We start from the raw sequence: 22,949 nt of genomic DNA, 5'->3' as shown, positions 1-22,949 counted from the left end.
CCTCTTGCGGCCACGTCCAGGGAGGTTGGCTACTGTCCCGTGGGTCTTGAACTTCTGAATAATATGAGCCACTGTTGTCACAGGAACTTCAAGCTGTTTAGAGATGGTCTTATAGCCTTTACCTTTAAGATGTTTGTCTATAATTTTTTTTTCGGATGTCCTGGGACAATTCTCTCCTTCGCTTTCTGTTGTCCATGTTCAGTGTGGTACACACCTTTTCACCAAACAGCAGGGTGACTACTTGTCTCCCTTTAAATAGGCAGACTGACTGATTATGAGTTTGGAAACACCTGTGATGTCAATTAAATGACACACCTGAGTTAATCATGTCACTCTGGTCAAATAGTTTTCAATCTTTTATAGAGGTACCATCATTTTTGTCCAGCCCTATTTCATTAGTTTGTTTTTTTAAATAATTATGTTAATCAACAATTCAAAAGTAATGGCTGTTTTTGATTATTTAATTTTCAATAAATTTTTATTTATTGTTACTTTTGTGAGTTTCAAGTGATTTCAGTGAGAATTGTGGGTTTTTCCTTCTTTAACTGAGGGGTACCAACAATTTTGTCCACGTGTGTATCTGCATGATAATTGCTTTTCTTGTGTATTTCCAGAGCTAATAAAAGCTGACATTTAGAGCTTTCTGAGGCCTTTTCCTTGTTGTTATCGCTCATTTTATTCTGCTTGTTGGCACCTCGTTCATTTTATCTGCGTCTTGAAAGAAAAACACTGATGTGATTTCATTTTGCAGATTTTAGTTTCTTAATAATTCCTCTCCATTTCCCTCACGTCCAATTACAAAACAACTAACCATATATGAATAAAAAACTCTTTAATGATTTATTATTTCAGTCGTTGTCGTGCTTAAATGGATTTCTTTGTTTCATGTTTTTCTCTTTAAATGTGAAACTCAAATCTGGAATCTAAAAGAAAACAGAGGAGAGACAAAATACAGCACAGAATACAATGATTTACTGCTAAACCTGCTTTTACAGAGAACAGAAACAGACAATTAATTTTTTTGCTGCCTGTTAAAAGTCAAAGCTAACAGCAAACGTTTCCCCAACATTGGCGAGGGTTCCTTAATGTTCTAATAACGTTTAAAAGAAAATAAATTAATCTAATGTTCAAAGAGTGTTTGAAGGATGTCAACAATGCTAAATGCTAACTCAGATTTTTAGCTGTAATGTTCCGACATGACATTAAACTGTTTGCACAGCATGAAAACAAACAAATAACAATCTCAACGTCTGCAAAATGTTTCTACGAAGAAGATGTTAGCGACAATGGTATCACAAAAAAAATTAAAGAAAGTTACCAAAGATTTTTAGAACTTTTTCGGAAACTTTGTTCTTCTACCTTTTAAGAGAAACGTTCTGAGAACGAAACAAACAAACAAATAAATAACACTTTTACCACAAAAGAGGCTTAGAAACAGCATTTTCTGACTCCATGATTAGAACATTCCTGGAACAATAAATAAATAAATAAATAAATACAAAAGCAATTTTTCGAGAATGAAAGAAACAAAAACAAACAAAGAAGAAAAACTTTCCAGGTCGAAAAAAATTCTTATTTTACAGAAATTTGTTGTCTTTTGATCTATCTATCTATCTATCTATCTATCTATCTATCTATCTATCTATCTATCTATCTATCTATCTATCTATCTATCTATCTATCTATATTTATAAAAATATAATAAATTAATAAAGATTTATATATGTGTATGTACATCAATCAATATAAATATAGAAATAACCAAATAAATAAAGTTAATAATACCATTCTTGGAACCACTAAGCTGAAAAATAATTTTAAAAAAAAACGTTTCCAGCAACATCACCATTTATTCTATTCTATAAGGAAAAATATTCTTGGAAGAAAAAACAAAAATAACGCTCAGGCATGTTGCTGGAATGTTTTCAGAGAATGTGATCACGCTTTTAGAAAAACAAACAAACAAATAAACAAAAATAAACCTCCAGCTTAAAACATTAGCAGATCACGAAGCAGTCATATCTTCAGGGTTTTATTCTGAAAGTCCCGACCGGATGTGCGTGGCGTCCCGGTCTTCCGGTGTGCCGCTTTAAATCTCTCTCCGATCTCCGTCGCTCTCAGTTGAACTTGTCTCCGCTCGGAGCCATGAGGCGGAAGGAGAAGCGGCTGCTGCAGCTGGCCGGGCTGCTCATCGCGGCTCTGCTCTTCCTGCCCAACGTGGGTCTGTGGTCCCTGTACCGGGACCGGGTCTTAGACAACTCACCGGACCCCGTGGAAGGACTCCCTCCGGTCCAGGTAGGCTCGGTTCTCATCTGCACGTGTGCGTTTAGTGGCATGGGTGAAACGTGGCGTTAATTAAGAAATAAAAGAAGCGGAGACAAAGAGAACGGACAGAAATCAGGTCTGAAGGTCCAGAATTCAGAACCACGGACAGCTGCTCCGGGTCCAGAACCACGGACAGCTCCGGGACCTCAGTAAAGGAAACTGCAGTAAAGAAACAGGAAATACAGTGTTTAAATACTATGGCGATTTATTTTACTTGGATGCCATTCTGCAAACAGTTAAAGCAGCAAAAAAGTTGAATTTTCTCCTGAAATTTACTGCAGTTTGCAAAGAAATTCTCATTTTTCTTTATCACAATTGAACATATTATTAAGGAATCATGCTTTGTTTCATACTAAAGTCTTCCAGCATGTAGTTATTGGCTGCTAACATCAGAAACGACAAATTATTAGTGATTTTTAGTGAAACTGCAGTATAGAAACCAGGAAATCCACACTTTTTAAATACTATAGTGCTTTATTTTAATTAGATGTCATTCTGCAAACAGTTACAGCAGTAAAAAAGTTGGATTTTCTCCTGAAATTTATGAAGAAATTCAGTTTTTTTAAGGCATCATGCTTTGTTTCATACTAAAGTCCTCCAACACATAGCTATTGGCTGCTAACATCAGAAATTACAGATTATTACTGATTTTTAGTGAAACTACTGTATAGAATCCAGGAAATATGCAGTTCTTAATGTTATATTGCTTTATTTTTTAATCAGATATCATTCTACAAACAGTTAAAACAGGAACTAAGACACTGAAGGTGGCAAAAAGTTGGATTTTCTCTTAAGATTTGCTGCATTTTGCAAAGAATTTCAGATTTTTCTTTGGTATTAGCAACAATTTCATTAAAGGATCATACTTTAGTTCATATTACAGCCAACCAGCATGGAGCATCTGACTCCTACCATCAGAAAGGACTGACTTTTACTGATTTTTACTGAAACTATGGTAAAGAAATGAGAAAATACACTTTATTTTAACATTATATTCATGTATTTTAATTGTGCAAACATTTAAAGCCGAAATTCAGACTCTGAAGATGGCAACATAGTTAGATTTTCTCCAGAGATTTCTGCATGTTGCAAAGACATTCTTATTTTTCATGACGAAATCATGCTTTAGTTCATATTACAGCCACCCAGCATGAAGCATCTGGCTGCTACCATCAGAGAAAATAGATTTTTAGTGAAACTGCAGTAAAGAAACCAAGAAAATAGACACATTTTCTTCATTTAATTGCTCTGTTTTCATTGGACATCATTCTGCAGACAGCTAAAGCAGAAATTAAGACACTGAAGGTGGCAACAAAGTTGGATTTTCTACTGAGGTTTGCTGCGTTTTGAAAAGAAATTCTCATTTTTCATTGTAATTAGCAACAGTTTCATTAAGAAATCCTGCTTTAATTCATATTACAGCCTTCCAGCATGGAGCATCCGGCTTCTACCATCAGAAACAACAGATTATTACTGATTTTTAGCGAAACTGCAGTAAAGAAACATGAAAATACACATTATTTTAACATTGTATTGCTTTATTTTAATTCTGGAAACAGTTAAAGCAGGAATTAAGACACTGAAAGTGTCAAAGTTGGATTTTCTACTGAGATTTGCTGCATTTTCAAAAAATCTCCACTTTTCCTTTAAAGATCATGCTTTAGCTCATACCAAAGCCCTCCAGCATAGAGCATCTGGAAGAAACATGGAAATGGACACTTTATTTTAGCATTATATTGCTTTGTTTTAGTCGGATACCTTTGTACAAACACTTAAAGCAGGAATTAGGACACTGAAGGTGTCAAAAAAGTTGGCTTTAATAAAGCATGTAGCATCTGACAGCTAACATCAGAAACTACAGATTTTTACTGATTAATGTTTGGAATTTCTGCTAATCTGACATAAAGAATGATAAATACATGCCATTAGATCATAAAGTGATGCCTTTAAACTGCTTAAAGCAGCAAATTGTCAATTTTCTGAAAATCTTTTGGTATTTAAAATACATTTATTTGGGTTTTAGATGAATTTAGACCAACAAGTGGCAGAAAAAGCTTGTAAAATGAGTAAAATGCATGTTTTTAGCTGGTATTATGTCTCTTTATGATGCATATACAAGAAGAGAAGCTGCACATCTACGATTAAAGCGTGAAACAATCGACTATCTACTGAAAATGAAGGAATTAAACAAGATCCTGCAGTAAAACTAACACGCTGCTCTGTGATTTATGTGCAGATTCAGGTGTTAGCGCTGGAATTAAAGCGTGTGGTGTTATTACGTTCAGACAGTCATAACTTTCCTCCTATTGACGCGTCCATCGATTCCTCGCTTTCATTCTCGCCGTTTCAACCGAGAGAAGATGAGAGCTAGTGATTAGAATTGATCAAGTACTGACTCAACTGACAAATGTGTCTTTGCTGACCTGTTTTTTTTTCTCAAGTTAACATCTGAACAGAAATGAAGCTGTTAGATTCACCTATTTGCATGTTTGTTGGTGTTTTCTTGGAGAAATTTGCACCTTTGGAAGCAAATTAGTGGAAAATAGTTAGTGGAGGAGACTTTAATTGAATCTTTATCTCATTTATTTTCAGTTTTTAAGCGTCTTCATATCTTTGCTTTGCAAAAATTTAAATCTGTTACCTCTGTGAAGGAGCTCTCAACTTCTTTTTCCATCGCCTTGGGAGATTATTTAGCATCTCACAGCTAAATTTGTCGTATTTGACTGCAGATACAGATGAAAACTGTCGTGTCTACGTTACCAGATGCTGCCAGATGATGCTCTGCAGGGTTAATGTGGTGCAATATGTGATAATTTAGCATTTAATTAGCTTGAACGAGGAGTTTGGCTGGCATGTGGCTAAAGTTTCTTTGTTTTTTTGTGCTTTTGAAAAGTTCTCTGTACATTAAAGCAGAGGTGTCAAACTCCTCTTGTCAGGATTCTGCATCTGTTGCTGCCTTTTGGTACCTTTTCCTGTTTTTTCCTTCTGTGTTGTCTGGTCTCTCTGTCTCCTTCTGCACTTGGTCCCTGATTGTTGTCACCTGATGCAGTCAGCTCAGATTCATTTCACCTGGTCCTCCCCTCTGTATTTAAGCCCGGCCATTTCTCTTAGTTGCCGCTGGTTCATTGTCTTGGACTCACTTTGTTCCCATCTCCGTTCCCTCGTTACCCCTGGACTACATTTGCTCACAGGATTACTCTGCTTCCCCCGTTTAAGAATTTGCACTTTTGGACTTAGTGATTTTTGTTTGGTCTTCAGTTTGTTTGTTCGCCGTCTGCCATAGTTCCTTGAGTGTGAGTACTTTTCCTCCGTCCTGTTGTTTGCCGCTGTTTAGTTTGTTGAAGCCACCTCAGTCTTGTTTTCAGTTAGTAGTGTTTTTGTTTAAATAAACCTTTTTTCCATAAAGCTAGGCCGTCTGTAAATTGTGTCTGCACCTGGGTACACCACACCCCACATCCCTGACACCTCTTAGTTCAGCTTCCACATTCAGCCCAGTTAGATCTCCAGTGGGCCGGACCAGTAAAATCACAGAATAATAAGCTAGAAATACTGAAAAACACAAACTTTTCCTTTGCTTTAGAGAAAAAAGTATATTCTGAAAAACTTACAACTTGCAGATCACAGATGATCTACAAAAGCACAAAACATTCAGTCACAGTTATCTGGAACCAAATGATAGTGTTTTCCTTTTAAAAAGACAAAAACCAACAAAATATTACAAAAATGAGACAAAATGACAAAAGAGCAACGCAGTATTTCATGATCCAAACAACTTGTCTGGAAGTTATTTTAAATTTACAGGTTTATTCATTGAAAATTTGCAGTTAATGTCTTCTCTTTAATTTCCACATTTTACAACGTCGTCCTGCGGGCCGCTTTGGACCCTCTGAGGGCCGGTTTTGGTCCGCGGGCCGCATGTTTGCCACCCCTGTATTAAAGCTTGCAGCAGAGTCTGAGGAGCATTTCCTCCAGTAAAAGCCGAGCCTCCCGTCACGCCGTTGAAAGCAGCGTTCCTTCGTGTTTCTTCCTCGTTGTAAACTTTTAATGGCAGAAGACAAATGGAACAAAAGACAAATAAGGGGAGGAGGAAGGAACAATGTGAGCAGCGTCTGTGTTGTGTGTCTGAGTGCTCCCTGTGGGCTGTTATGGCTTCACTGAAGTAGATAAAAATCAATACTCTAATCCCATTCTGGCTTTTTCCCACATACGTCTTGTTAGAGACATTTGTAGCCGATATTTTCTTCCCCCTTGTTGGTTTCTGTCGGCCGCTCTCGTGGACGAGGCGACGCTTGAAGATCAGAGCGGATTAAAACCAGTTTCCCTCACACAGAATATAAAGGAGCACCATTCATTTTAAGCACATTGTGTGTTTTTTAAAAGATTTATTCAGTTAGAGGAGTTTTTCTGTGTCGTTTGCGGTCGTGTTGCTGCACCTTTCCACATCCACATCGCTGCAGTTTGCCCCTGAAGCGAAGCGGCTCCAGGGATTTTGTAGTTTTGTCTGTAGAAGCAACCAAACATCGACTGAAACTTCTCCAAAGGACTCCTCCAGTGGGCTCAGCTTTCAGATGAGCTTCTCTGCAGCCCTGAAACTCCACAAACACTCCGGATTGTTTAGCTTTTACTGTGGAGGCAACAGCTGGAGACCTTTCATAAGCAGCTGCAGTGTTTTCTTTCAGGAGGCTTTTTTGCATATTTTTTCAGCAGTTTTTGTAAGAACACAGAGCAGACGAGGGCATTAAAGCAGGACCAGATACAGTTCATAATACATGTAAAAAGGATTCAGATGAGGAAAAAAAAGTCTTTGAAGTCAAAGTGTGAAAGTCGTTTTCTTCACTGGGTTGATTATGTTAATGAGAAAAGCGATGGTGAGATGGAGGAAGAGTTTTTCAACATGAAACGTACATTTTTTAGCAGAATATTCCTTTTAAAAGCAGCATAGTAATGAGTTAAGGCTGGAGAGAATGTGGCTTATCTCATATTGAAGGCAAGTTTTGCAGTGAAATTTCTGTTTACTCTAAATTTTCCCTCATTTAAGTCTCTTAAAAAGGTCTTAACTGATGTTAAAGAGAGATCTGATGAGGATAAAATGTGTAAATGATGCTCCAGGTCTGACTCTAAGAATTTCTGTCGAGAATCCACCTGTTGATCCACTTTCATTTTATTATTACTCTGAAAATATTTGCTTTTGATATGAGAAAAAAGCTGCTTTTGCTACCTGTAACTTGAAAACTAAAATGGAATTGTGATATCACCAGTGTTGGAGGGAAAGAAGGAAGGATGGAACGGCTTGATTTTTGCTTTTTATGCTCAGAAAAACAGACTTGGGTTCGTAAATATTTAGACACTGACACAATGTTCGACATTTCAGCTCTGTACATCACCACAGTGGATTTGAACCGATCAAGATGTGCGTCATGTGCAGACTTTCAGCTTTAATTTGAGGGTATTTACGTGCAAATCAGGTAAACAGTGGAGGAATTACAACAAATGGCTGCGCAGTTGTACCTCATCAGTGAAGCATGGTGGTGGTAGTATCATCACCTCATCGTTGAAGCACGGCGGTGGTAGTATCATCACGTCATCGGTGAAGCACGGTGGTGGTAGTATCATCACCTCATCGGTGAAGCACGGCGGTGGTAGTATCATCACCTCATCGGTGAAGCACGGCGGTGGTAGTATCATCACCTCATCGTTGAAGCACGGCGGTGGTAGTATCATCACCTCATCGTTGAAGCACGGCGGTGGTAGTATCATCACCTCATCGGTGAAGCACGACGGTGGTAGTATCATCACCTCATCGGTGAAGCACGGCGGTGGTAGTATCATCACCTCATCGTTGAAGCACGGCGGTGGTAGTATCATCACCTCATCGTTGAAGCACGGCGGTGGTAGTATCATCACCTCATCGGTGAAGCACGGCGGTGGTAGTATCATCACCTCATCGTTGAAGCACGGCGGTGGTAGTATCATCACCTCATCGTTGAAGCATGGTGGTGGTAGTATCATCACCTCATCGTTGAAGCACGGTGGTGGTAGTATGGCCACCTCACCATCAAAAATATGTTTTAATTCCTCCACCGTTCACCTGATTTGGATGCAAAAACTCTCAAATTAAAGCTGAAAGTCTGCACTTAAAGCTCACATTGATTGTTTCATGTCAAATCCATTGTGGTGGTGTAGAGAGCCTGAATGCTGAAAATTGGGTCACTGTCTAAATATTCATGGACCAGACTGTAGTACCAGACTGTAGTAGGGACGCTGGGAGGAGGAAGAGGTTAGTTAGGAGGCGAATGTTGAAAGAAGCACAGTTTGAAACCAACAAATGGAGATAAGTCGATGTAGATCTGTATTCATGTGAATCTGAGCTTCATCTGCAGCCTTTAAAGTCAAAAAGATGCAGTTTGCCGTCGCATTTGTTCCTATTGATTCTGCGTCACAAATTTATCTTCAATTTCACCAAGCAACGTTAACGAGGTCAGGCACAGAGTTCTCGTCTCTAAATCACATAATTAGCAGCTACATGACAAGTCCAGACGTAACTAATGCATATTTTCCAAAAATAAACAACAAAACACATTTGTCACTGACAAACATGACTCATATGACTCTACTATGGTCGAATTTTGGTGAACTCTAAATACAAAAACTAACCCTTTTTTTGATAAACAAGTACTTAATTGAGGTAGCAACTCTTGGATTGTGGTTTTAATCATGAAATAACTACGTTTCTAATGTCAGAATGTTTTCCTGACCCGTCCATCAACCCCGGCTCCTCTTCCTGTTGAATTTGTGACTGAAACAAAAATAACATCAAACATTTTCCTTCAAATGAGCAAAAACACACAGATGTAAACATATGGGATGATTTAATACTGTCTTTTTCTGATTTGCTGTGTTTGTGGTTTCAGATTGAAACAACTGAGAACATACTTTGCTAATTAAACCCACTAAACAGCTGCTCTTTTACTGCTGATTATCCGAATTTGAAAAATCATAACAGACCCAAACAACTAATTAATCTGCGAAATGAAAAATACACGACTGACTAGCAGATGGGGTCTGTTATTATTGTCTAAATCAGTGTCAAATATGAAACTCATTCATCATTCTCACATTGATTGACAACCTTTATTTTTTAACCATCATTACACTGATATTTTTAAAACTTCGGACACATTAAATGTCTTTTTCTTGGATGGTTTTGAGCACTTAATGCCAGAAATATTGTATTAATGGAAAGATGATGATAGAAAAAGTCAACTCTTTAATGAATAACAGCATTAAATACAAGGAAGAACGTGTTAAAATACTATTAAAGGATATTAAAGGAAGTAAAATTTGAGTTTGTAAGATGAATGGGTGGCAGTAGCATTTAAAAACACACATTTGGAAGAGAATTTAGGGCAACATTTGGCTAATTTGTTATGATTTAGCTCAAGAGGAAATATAAAAACCAACAGAAACCTCATATGATGTATCTGAAAGCTCCAGAAGGGCGACTAAACTGACCCTGAGGTGTGACGTCTCCAAAGTCTTTTACTTTAAAAGAAAAACTTTCCAAACAACATTAAGCTGTCAGTCGTACTGTATCTTGAATTCCTGCCGTTTTCTTCATGTGATGTGAAAAATCTGAACTTCGTTGTGCTGTTAGAACTTGTTTTACAACCTTAGAAGTAGTTTTAGCTTTAAAAAAAAGACATTTTTTCCCCAGGGATGTAAATCTCTGCTTCATATCAAAGCTCGGTGTCCTTCTGAAGTCCAAACTGTGTCTGACTGTCAGCTTTGCCACACGAAGCTGCTGTCACGTCTGAGCGTTTAACGGCCGAAGTTCAGCGTTTCTGCGGCGTTATTCCCCTCAGAAGTGATAATAAGCAGCTTATTGGAACAGCTCATGAGGGTTTGGACTGGAGCCAGTGAAGGCTGTGATCCCAGCAGCATCAACACTGCTGTAAATTAGCAAGAACGCCACAGCAGGTCCAGCACTGAGCTCAGGACACTGTTTAATGCAACCCGTGTGTTACTTTAGGTTTTAAGTTTTAGAAGTAGGCACCATTGCAGCAACACAACAGGTGAAAACAACGTAGCTGTTAGTGTCCACAGGGTTTTACGGCAACATGAGCTGAGTGGATCCATGAAGAAGGAAGTTCTTTCTCTAGAAGCAGAACCTTAAAGCTGCTGATCACATGGACAAAGAAAAGGCCTTCTGGAGGAAAGTTCTGTGGTCAGATGGAAGAAAAACTGAAGGTGAGGCCTTTAACCCCAAGAACACCAAACCTACCATCAAGTATGGAGGTGGTAGTATGATGGTCTGGGGTTTTCTAGAAGTGCTTCTGGACTGGTTTCAGACTGTCTGGGGCGGGTTTGAGACTTTTTAGAATAGTAGTTCAGGTTTGGTTTTGGTCCCCATTTTGCACTGTTTTTCTATTTGTTTATTTTACTTTTTTTGGGATTGGTTTCAGAGTGTATTCTGACCTGTTCCGAACATTCTTTTGGACTCATTTGGGTTTGATTTTGGTCCTGGTTTTAGACCTTTAAGGACTGGTTTAGGACTGGTTTCATGTGGGTCTTTTTTCAACCCCAAGAACAGCAAACCTACCACGTTCTTAACAGTTTTTGGACTAGTTTAGGTTTCATTTTGGTCCTGGTTTTAGATCTTTTTGGGACTGCTTTAGGACTGGTTTTAGACTGTCTCAGGCAAGTCTTTTTTGAAACCTCAAGAACACCAAACCTACCATCAAGCATGGAGGTGACAGTGCCATGCTCTGGGGCTTCTAGAAGAGCTTCTGGACTGGTTCCAGATTGGATGTTGGACTGGTTCTGGACTTTTTTTGGACTGGTTTATGTCTGGTTTCAGTCTTGGTTCTCCTGGTTTTGGATGTGATTTAAAGTTGGTTTAAGATTTTTTGGACTCTGGATCTGGTCCTGGATGAGGGCTGGTTTCAGACTGTCTAGGGTGGGTCTTCAACTTTTTTAAAAATAGTATTTTAGGTTGGATTTTGGCTCTGATTTTGTACTAGTTTTTGACTTTTTAGAACTGGTTTAGGACTAGTTTCAGACTGTCTTGGGCAGGCTTTAGACTTTTTTTTTTTTAAATAGTAGTTTAGGTTTGATTTTGGTCCCCATTTTGTACTGGTTTTTGAATTTTTAAGACCAGTTTCAGTCTGTATTCTGACTGGTTCTGAGCATTTTTCTGGACTGGTTAAAGTTTAATTGTAGTCCTGGTTTTAAACTGGTTTAGGACTGTCTTGGGCAGATCTTTATTTAATTCTAAGAAGACCAAACCTACCATTCAGCATGATGGTGGCAGTATCATGCTCTGTGGAGCTGGAGCTTTACACAAAGTAAATGGAATAATGAAGAAGGAGGATTACCTCCACATTCTCCAGGAAAACCTAAAACCATCATCAGAAGGTTGATCTTGGACACAGCTGGATGTTTCAACAAGACAATGAGTCCAAACACACATCAGACGTGGTAAAGAAATGGTTCCATCAGACTGGAATGAAGGTTCTAGACCCAAAGTTCTGACTGATAACTTCACTGAGAACCTGTGGACTGATGAAGAAACAAGTCTGTCTGAAAACCAACAACTGTAGTTAAAATACACCAATTCTGTCCAGAGGAGTCAAAGATAAACCAGAAGATTGAAACCAAAAGAACCTAGTAGAGGTGAAAATGGCCATAAAATGACATTTAACCAAATATTACAATTACTGAATGTATATTTTTGACCCAGAACATGTAGTTATATTTCCAGAAGACCTTTAATAAATCTATAAAAGAGTGCATTTATAGGAGTCACTGGAAACTCAAGCCCATTATGATCTACACAGTCTTTACAAGTGGATGTAAACTTTAATCACAGTCAGGTTGACCTTATAGAATCATTTTATAACCATTACTGCAGGATGCGACCTCATCCTTTTGGTACATTAAAGAGAAAAGATGCTAGATGTGACTGCTCCCTTTAGAGTTTTGCTGACAACGAGGAACAAACAGACTAAAGAAACTGCAGATTGTGAAGTCGCTTGAAGTTTCCTAGTGATTGCGGCGGGAGGGAAGGAATCTTTGAAGCCGGCTCCTCTTAACAAGTTCTTAAAAACCAAAAACACTGTCTCTCAGAAGCAGTGTTTGCAGACTCTTTATCAGCATCCTTAGCGGCATTAAGGGTGGTTTAAATTCCGATATCTCTGTGTTTTCCAGCTGTATCTGCCGGCGAGTTTTAATAATATCCTCTAAGCTGTTTGGGAGACACTGAACTCAGCTGTTAGCAGGCGATAGCTGTTAGCTGGAGGTGTTCAAGGCAGTTTGAGTGTTTTTTCTTTTTTATTTGGGCAAATACACAGCTGAGTGTGTATTTTTCAGCTCTTGGTGTGTACTTTCATACAATCCGTGCACGGTGAAAAGCAGAGAAACTCTCCAGAGGTTGTTGAACTTCCACTTCTGAAACCAGAGAATTGGTCTGCTGGTTTCAGGCTTTTCAGCAGATTTCAGAGGACTGGTTTCAGACTGTCGAGGGCAGATTTCTAAAACTGGTCTCAGTCTTGGTTTAGGACTGGTTTCAGGTTGTATCCTGATTGGTTCTGAACAGTTTTAGTTTAGGTTTCATTTTGGTCCTGGTTTTAGATCTTTTTAGGACTGCTTTAGGACTGGTTTTAGACTGTCTTTGGCAGGTCTTTTTTGAAACCCCAATAACAGCAAACCTACCATCAAGCATGGTGGTGGCGGCAGTGTCATGCTCTGGGGCTTCTAGAAGAGCTTCTGGACTGGTTCCAGATTGGATGTTGGACTGGTTCTGGACTTTCTTGGGACTGGTTAATGTTTGGTTTCAGTCTTGGTTCTCCTGGTTTTAGATGTGATTTAAAGTTGGTTTAGGATTTATTTGACTCTGGATCTGGTCCTGGATGAGGACTGGTTTCAGACGGTCTAGTGTGGGTCTTGGACTCTTTTATAGCAGTAGTTTAGGTTTGGTTTGGTCCTGATTTTGTGCTGTTTTTTCCCTACTTTTTAGGACTGGTTTTGGACTGTTTCTAAAACTGTTTTCAGTTTTGTTTTTGGACTTGTTTCGGTTTGATTTTGGTCTTGGTTTCAGACCTTTTAAGGACTGGTTTAGGAGTGGTTTTAGACTGTCTTAGGCAGGTCTTTTTTGAAACCTCAAGGATACCAAACCTACCATCAAGCATGGAGACGGTAGCATCATGCTCTGTGGAACTGGAGTTTTACACAAAGTAAATGGAATAACAAAGAAGGAGGATCACCTCCACATCCTTCAGGAAAACCTAAAACCATCAACAAAATGTTAATTGGATGTTTCATCAGACGAACACACATCAACAGCTGAACTTGCAAGCAGAGATTTTTCTTCATTTAGCTGCAGGAGAATGAATAAAGCTGACAGCCGACGATGGTCGATAAGCAAAAAGATGTTTTTTTCTGGAAGTTACACTTTGAGTTTGATTACTTTTCATTGATTTTGATGCAAAAAAGCCCCCAAACCTGCAAGTGTTTGCAAAATTCCTGGCCTTTTGTGTTCTTGAGCTCCCATCTCCATCTGTGATCTGATCAATGAAATCTCAAAGCCGTCGTCTGGATTCACCTTCTTCTACAACCAGCAGGCAGTTGAGACATTTTGTAAGTGTTCAGATCATAATCCATCAATCTCTGAGCAGAGAGCCAGAGTCTGCGGGAGGCCGAGGACTCGGCGAGTCGTCAGGTCCTCTCTCCGTCTCAGCAGGACTCTGGATAATGACTCTTTTTGGGAGATAATGGACTGTGCAGTGGCCTCGCTGCGCTGCTTTGAGGGCTGGATGGAGTGCTTCGCTGCAGGAGCTTCTGCCTGGAGCTTCTCAGCCTCCAGCTCATGTCCACTTCAGACGTCTGGAGGGTTTAACGTGTCTGTCGCTGCAGAGTTTCTATGAGCTGCTGCCTTGACATAGCAGAACGTTACAGGCAGGACAACGGTTTGTTCTGTGTCTGCTGGATGTTTGCTAATATGTAGAGTTTCAACGGCGCCATTCTGTATGAAATCAATCAGAGCCTCCTCAGAAACAGATGATTTGCTGTCTACAGTAACTTTAGTATGTTTAATGAAGCCATTCAATGTTTTGTCTTCACTGCGAATATTTTCTTACACAATTTGGAGTTACACGTCCAAATTTATCACCTTTTAATGGATTTTTTCCATCAATTCTGAGCCTCAGAACTTCATCAGTCCAGCAAATAGACACAAGACATTGAGGAGGAAAAACACATCTTAGTTTTTATAAAAACTGACACGAGATCAGTTTTACATTCATTCAGATGTCACAGTCTAAACACTAAATGTAGTTGTAGTTCATTGCTTCTGTAGCCAGCTTTTTGCATCAATATTATGGGATGTATCATATGTCACAAAGAGACAAAATTGTCCCAAAGACACCTGCAATGATTAAAATATGACACGGAATGACAAAAATGAAACGAAATCAGACAAAACAAGACAAAAATGGTCTAAGGCTTGACATTAAACAAGACAAATGATAGATAGAATCACACAAAACAAGAGAAATGAGCCTCAAAACATCAAAAACCAAACACAAAACAAGAAAAACACAAGATACTAAATGTCAAAATGGAGAAACAAAATGACAAAAACAACAACAACAAAATGACCACAGTGAGGAAAACCGTCCTAAAGACAAAACAACACAAAACTGATGTAAAATCACAGAATGGAGACAAAAAAAGACAAAGATGAACACTAAACAACAAAAACAAGATATAAAATGACCAGATCAGTTGTACATCCATCCAGGTGTCAAAATCTAAACATTGAATCTGTTTTTGTAGAACCAGTTTTAGCATCGATACCACTGGATATGTCATATTTACAACAACAAAACAGCACCAGTCATAGAAACAATCACTGGTACCTGGATGCGTTTCCTTTTTCTGAAAATTCACTGAAGAAAAAAAAATGCACATTTGAGAAAACTTAAAGCTCATGTCAGCATGCAATGAAACCTGATGTGATGCACTTTTTTCCACCTGAACTTGTCCAGAATGACTCAAACGTTGCACAAAATGATTCAAAAGACGTCCAAAACTGACTTACAGTGAGCAGATATGTCTCCTAAATTACTAATTTTTTGCCCAAAATAAGCTAAAGTTGTCAAAAATTATCAAAATGTGTTGAAAAATGATCTGTTTATTGTGTCTCTAATAGTTGTGACCAACCTCCTACCAACATGATATGAGCCTTAAAGTTTACCCAGAATGCACTTTGTAAAGTTTTCTCTGGTGAATGATCAGAAAACAGAAACACATCCAGGAAACCAATGATTGTTTCTAGGACTCTAAACTGTTCACACCAGGATCCATCCCATAATACTGATGATCACAGCTGGTTACTGAGAAAATGAACAGAAACCAGATTTAGTCTTTAGACTGAGACACCTGGATGGATGTAAAACTGATTTTGGTCATTTTAAGTCTCGTTCTTCTTATTTTTGATCTATTTTTCTTGTTTTGTGCTCATCTTTGTCATTATTTTCCTCCATTCAGAGACTTTACACCAGTTTTGTGTTGTTTTGTTTGTCTTTGGGACAGTTTTTTCTCACTGTGGTCATTTTGTTTGCTTCTCTCTGTTGACATTTACAGTCTCACTTCTCTTGTCTTGTGTGATTTTTGTCTCATGTTTTTCTTGTTCCATGTCTCGTTTTTGTCATTTAGTGTCACATTTTGATCGTTTTATATTTCATTGGGACAGTTTTGTCTCTTTGTGACTCAAAACTATGATACGTCCCATGATATTGATGCTGTTGTGGATGTAGAACTGATCTGGTGTCAGTTTTAACCAGAACTCAGATGTGATTCTCCTCCTAAATGTCTTGGTTCTATCTGCTGGACTCATGAAGCTCTGAGGCTCAGACATAATGGAAAAAGTCCATTAAAAAGTGATAAATGTGGACTTCAAGGACCTGGAACTCCAGAAATATTCACTGTTACTGGTTTCTTTGTGTACACTCGTTGTGGATAAAGAATGGGGTGACGGTGAGGAGGTCAGATGTTCAGGATTGGTTGATTATACTTGTCTTGAAGGGATACTTAAGGGATTTTGTGCTTCTCAGCTTTTGTAGAGTTCTTCTTGCTCTTAGCTTCCAACAAAGAAAAATAAAAGCTACTTTCTACAACAACAGAAGATTTGAAGTCGGTCTTGTCACCTGTGATTGGGCAGAAACAGGCCTGTCGGTGCAGGAGAGGAGTTTCATGTTGGTGGAGGAGGGAAGACGGATCCAGGTTCTCCGGCTCAGATTGACTCGTCTGAAGTGTTTGAGGTGAAACAGGAGAGGCAGGTAATTGTGTCTCTGGGGGTCTGTGATCTGACAAAACTAGAACGGAGACAAAAAAAGGGAAACACTTCCTGTTCTGGCTCTCAGCAGGTGGAGAGGGAACAGAACTACTGACCTGAGGTGGTTCTGATTCGTCCTGAATGTTCCACAGCAGACTGAGAACAGCAGACGTCCAGCGGCACAGACACATAGAATCCATTACTAGAACGCTCTGAAAGGTTCTACTCATATTTCCTTTTGGACATCTTCTTTTAGTTTCCACAATATTCTTGTTAAAGGCAGGACAGCTAAAGATGTTCTAAAAAGGTTTGTTAGACCGTCATGCTCTAACGTTCTCAAAACTGAATGTTGCACTGAGAATGTTCTTCCTTTGTTGTCATGGAACATGGGGGGGGGGCATTTTAAAGATTCTATAATGTGTTCCTCAACAACATCCCGTTCTGTCATCTGACGTCTCCATAACTCCCCAAAAACATTTCTCTGATGTCGCATTGACAACATTCTTTGCACATTGTCCTTGTGGAAACGTCTTACAGAAAAATGTTCTCTCAACAAAAAGGCAAAATGTTTAATATATCACATTACAAAATGTTCTGTTATCTAAGATTTTTTAAAATATATTTTATTTTTGGGCCTTTTTCAGCTTTAATTGACAGGCTAAGTGAGAGAGTGACAGGAAACGGGGGGGAAGACATAGGCAAGGCAAATTTATTTATATAGCACATTTCAACAACAAGGTGATTCAAAGTGCTTACTGCATGCAGCAAAGGGCCGCAAGCAGGAATTGAACCCCAGCCATTGTCAGAGACCAGCCCCTATACATGGTTAACCTGCTTAACCCACTGAGCTATACGGGCGCCCTGTCATCTAAGAATTTTAAAAACATGTTTACAGAACATTCTTTTGTTATGATGGAACATCGTGTGAGAACATTTTATTTAAAAAAAACTCATCTGATGTCTCTAAACATCTAGAAAACCTTTTTTAAACATCATTTTGAGAATGTTCTTTCTCCGTTATCATAGAACATCATCTGAATGTTGACATTAAAACTTTATATTAACTTTATAGGAACATTACTGGACATTAAAGTAGTTTTAACCTTTAACAAAACATTTTTCTTTAAAAAATTATCAGAACTTGTGTGTACCGTTATCCAATGTTGTGGAAACGTTCTCTGCAGGCTGCAGAACCTGTTTATAAGTAAAACGTTGCTTAGTTTTACAATTTGTGCAAAACAACTATTTAAAAAACTAAAAGTTCAGCAGAGTTCGATATTTTAACCAGAATATCCACGTGTAGAGAACCTTTAGATGGCTCTGAGACAACTTTGATGATTGACTTTTTTTTTAACAAGTAAGTCTCTTCTGTGGACAGGATGCAGAACTTTGTACCAAAACAGAACAAAATTCATTCATGGAATTGCAAAAGTAGAAGAAGGAGATTTCTGGTTTTCCTACAACAGAGCTGGGAACATAATAAATCCAGTACTACATGATAATGGCACAAAGTACCTCCTTTTTACTACTAACTGACATACTTAGAGGAATACAAACCACACTCCAATGGGATCTGGTCAGTGACTTCCATCACCGCTGATAAAAACCTTGACATTCTAGCCGTTAACCTCCGGTGTTCAGCTGCTACTTTCACTGAGTTTAATTGGAAGTAAAAGTACACAGAGTCTCTGGCATTTAGTCCTGATGTGGCCGTCACATATTCCTCAGGAGGAAGGTTTTTTTTCTCCCCGGTGCCGCGATAACCTCGACATAAGAATAAAAAAGCGTCGCCACTAAACCCGACGAGGCGAGTCTGAGCGGCGAAGGCGACACCTTGGAGGTTAGCGTGACATTTCCATCCACCGTGGCGGCTTTATATGGGGACTCCCAAGACCTTTTCAAGTCTGCTCATGTGCAATGTGTCATTATTATTTTTTACAAAATGTGTAGCAGACATGTCAAGAATAAGATGTACGAGATAGAAGCTGGATGTGAGTTTATGAGAGCGTACGCTGTTGAATATTTCACTTAGGAAGAGTAAAAAAGGGGGGAAATGGACGCCTCAGTGCAGGTTAATGTGCTTCCTCAGTGTTGTCCTGTGTAGTTACTGCTATTATGTGCATCATAACTGGTTTTAATGTGGTGTCAGATCAGTGGAGCGTTTCCATTTCTGAGCACTTTAAGTTTAGATTGAAAACAGTTAAAGGTCACTTTGTCTGCAACTTCTAACTGAAAACCATCAATATTGTTCACTGATATGATAAAAACTGTGGTTTCATCAGCCAATTAAGGCGTCACTTTAGTCACTCTGAGGTCCTTAACCCTTGGATGCATGGCCAACCAATACCTACACTCTTCCATGGGTGGGGTCAAAAATGACCCCAATTGAAATCAATGCATTTTTGCAATAAACTTGAGACATTTCTTTCATGTTGGTTAGACATTATGTATTTTGTTCAACAAAAGAGTTTTTTCAGTTTTGATATGTTCTTTCTTCACTTTTAATTCAAATTTTATCACATAACAATCACCGAAACGGTATCAAAACATGTTTAATCTTCCTCCGTATTTTAAAACAGACAGAGGGACACATAAATTAACATTCAGTAACAATAATCAATAACATTCATAACAATCATGACATTCAATAACATTCATTCAACATTCATGTTCAGACACAAACATGTCTCTTCTCACTCTTCACAGCTTTCACAGACTATTTTCTTGTGGCTGTGACCATTGCAGACAGGGCTTTTGCATTTCCAACAGAAGTTGTTGGCGAAATGTTAGATTGATGGCTAAATCATTTGTAGCTTTGTAAGTAAATCTACGGGCGTGTGCGCGCACACACACCTCCACTCACATTCACACTGTTACACTGTTATTACACAGTATGTTAGCACACAGGATTGTTAGGTAAAAGTATTGTTAGCTAACACAAACACACACACACACACTAACCCATTAGGTAGCCTATTATATGATCATCGATTATTCAATGGTGTATGTGTGTGTGTGTGTGTGAGAGAGAGAGAGTGTGTGTGTTTGTGTTAGCTAACAATACTGTTTGCTAATAATAATGTTAGCTAACAGTATTGTTAGCTAGCAGTATTGCTAGCTAACCACAAACTAGGCAAATTTCACAGATATTCACATAAAATTCACATATTCTGTCAATGAAAAATAAGTTCATAAATGGAGATAATACTTACATGTATAATGCTGTTCAAAAATGACCTCCTAGGTGCTGGGACTGCTGACATCAGATGTATGAGGGACAGTAAATGTTTATTGACACTCACAGTTGCCAAGAACCAATGTTAAGTGAAATATCCCATTGGAAATACTTGGGGTCATTTTTGACCCCGCCCATGGAAGAGTGGGGTACTGATACAAAAACTGAATTTTTTTTAAATTAATGAAAAAATGAATAAAAATGCAAATGGCATCATGTCACAAACATGTTTTATGAGGAATACCTGGAATATGAAAATATCAAAACTTTTAATCTTAAAGATATTAAGGAATAACAACCTCTGGGGTCAATTTTGACCCCACCTATGCATTCTAGGGTTAAGGATGAAAATGTCCACAAAAACAAAAACTGTACTAAAAAACCCCATTATCTATTAATCTTTTAATCTACATCAGTCCGCAACAAAACTACCAAATTTTCATCGGCTTTCAGGAGTTTAACCCTTTAAATGACAGTTTATTTACATCTATTTATTGTTGCTTTTTATGAAAACAACTGTAAAAATGTTTTTATTTTCCATATAGTAAGAGCGAAGTGGATTTTTTCAAGCTAATCACAGTCTGGGATGTGTCAGTGATTGACACCAACATTGATTGTGATGCATTTCTATTTATTTTTTAATTAGCATTACTCTCTACTTTTAGCAATTCATTCTGTTTCACAAACATCCATTTTGATCATAATTACCAAATATTTATTCATTTTCAGGATGTCAGTTTGTCTACGGTTTGTTTGAGTTTTTTTATGGAAAAAACAAGACAAATTAAAGCTGCAAGCAGCGATGGACGGGTCCTCGCATCCACGCTGGTCGGCGAATCCATGCACGTTCACCAGGTGGCACTGTGACTGAGAGTGTGTGTCGGCCTCTGAATCACATCTGGACCAGAGTTTAATCACACGTAAAATTTCAGCCAGATTGGAGCATGTTCAGACTAGTTATACAGCATTTCCTGCCCATCCACCACCAGGTGGCGCTGTAACTCAGAGTGTATTTCAAACAGTGGATGTGATGAGGGCTGGACTCTGATCACTCATGAAAAGTTTCAGGCTGATTTGATCATGTAGAGGCCAGTTATACAGCATTTATTGTCCCTCCAACAGGTGGCGCTGCAACTGAGAGTGTCTGTTGGCCTGTAGATGTGATCAGGATTGGATTGTGATCACACATGGAAAGTTTGAGGCAGATTGGAGCATGCAGAGGAGAGTTATACAGCAGTTGTTGTTTCATGGCGAAGCATCAAAACTCTAATGGTCGCCATGGCCACGCCATTTGGCTTCTGGTTAAACTTTTGATAACTTTTCATCACCAAGTCCTGCTGTGTGGACTGACAAAATTTCAGGTCTCCTGGAATTATCCCCAAGGAGGTATTAACTCTCAAAAATGAGAAAAATCATCAAAAATCTCACAATTAATCCAAGATGGCCGACTTCCTGTTGGGTTTAGGACATGGCTCCAAGAGGCTTTTTTGTGCGTCCTGATGTGCTCTATAAGCCTCCCAAATTTCATGGATGTAGGTGAAACGTGCTGGGGGGGCTGTTTGTTAAAAATACTGTAGGGAGCGCTATAGCATGTGCAGTGCCGAGATGCATACAGTGTTGTTCCTTGGGTCAATGGTGATGTGTGTGGTAATTTTTGTGAGCATTGGAGTATTCCTAACCTGTCAGAAAGGGCTTTGTTTTTCATGGCGATATTTGGTTGCTACGGCAACAGCGTTGCATGAAATGTCACACCCTTCACAGTGTGTGATTGTCAAGAGGTGAAGACTCGACTGACCAATTTCCAGCATGATATCACCAAGTTTGGGGCCATTGTACCTGAAAATATAAGGCCTTAAACTTACTATTACCAACAGGTGGCGCTATGACTTTTTCAAAATTTATGAGTGTGGATGTGTTCAGACTGGACCTGGTATCCAGCATGTGAAGTCTGAGGCAGATAGGATGTTGTTCAGCTGAGATATGAATCGTTAAATTTTCATGGCGAAACATCGAAATTGGTTTGGCCGCCACAGACACGCCCTTTGATGACAAGTCACCATTTTCACTGGGATGCATCATCAATGTGTTTAGGCTGTTGTCACTGCATTTGAAGTGAATATGATCAACCGGGTAACAATAGGGCATGAAAGTGTAAAAGATGTCTATTTCCTGAAACCACAAGGTGGCGCTATGACTGTCAATGAATATCCCTATGTGGATGACATCAGGACAGGACTGTCATCATACATGTAAAGTTTCAGGCAGATTGGAGCATGTTGAGAAGAATTAGACACCAATTCCTGTTTCATGGCGAAGGATCAGTTGTTTGAGGCTCCGCCATGGCCACACCTTTTGGCTTCTGGTTGAGTTTTTGATAACTTTTCATCAGAAAGGTCTGGTGCATGTACTGGCCAAATTTCAGTTCTCTCAGACTTATCCACTAGGAGCTATAAATTTTGACAAATGTACAGCAAATTCAAGATGGCCGACTTCCTGTTGGGTTTAGGGTGTGGCTGTGATTGACTTTTTGGTGTGTCCTGATGTGGTGCATATGCCCACCAAATATTGTAGCTGTAAATAAAACATTGTGGAAGTTGGCCTAATGACCACTTTTTCAATTTTGCAGGTGGCGCTATAGAGCCATTTTTTCCACACATATGCGCAACTCCCATAAAATATCAAATTTTTCGCCAGTCCTGATGTGCACGCCAAATTTCACGCGTTTTGGTTCATGATAAGGCCGCCAAAAAGGCAAGTCATTTCCCGAGGAGCGATTAAGTTTGAAAAATTTACAGCAAATTGAAGATGGCCGACTTCCTGTTGGGTTTAGGGCGTGGCTGTAATTGACTTTTTGGTGTGTCCAGATGTTCTGCATATGCCCACCAAATATTGTAGCTGTACATGAAACATTGTGGCAGTTGGCCTAATGACTACTTTTTCAAGTTTGCAGGTGGCGCTATAGAGCCATTTTGCCACGCACATGCGCAACTCCCATAAAATATCAAATTTTTCGCCAGTCCTGATGTGCATGCCAAATTTCACGCGTTTTGGAGTATG

General features: G+C 38.9%; 1 protein-coding gene across 2 annotated transcripts in view; it reads left to right on the top strand.

The window, feature by feature from the left end:
- Window positions 1-2,110: 2,110 nt before the first annotated feature.
- Window positions 2,111-22,949, top strand: part of LOC110958229 (polypeptide N-acetylgalactosaminyltransferase 10-like) — a 129,448-nt gene continuing 108,609 nt past the window's right edge. Inside the window, exon 1 of one of the 2 annotated variants that reach the window (XM_051937991.1) lies at window positions 2,111-2,295. In XM_051937991.1, the coding sequence (XP_051793951.1) occupies window positions 2,146-2,295 (150 nt within the window). In that variant the 5' untranslated portion in view covers window positions 2,111-2,145. The remainder of the gene's footprint in view (window positions 2,296-22,949) is intronic. The other variant, XM_051937990.1, reaches the window with a different exon arrangement.

This window comes from Acanthochromis polyacanthus, chromosome 17 (assembly GCF_021347895.1).
Source record: "Acanthochromis polyacanthus isolate Apoly-LR-REF ecotype Palm Island chromosome 17, KAUST_Apoly_ChrSc, whole genome shotgun sequence".
NCBI classification, from domain to species: Eukaryota; Metazoa; Chordata; class Actinopteri; family Pomacentridae; genus Acanthochromis; species Acanthochromis polyacanthus.
The sequence above is the reverse complement of the archived record's forward strand: the minus strand, read 5'-3'. Positions and strand labels throughout refer to the sequence as shown.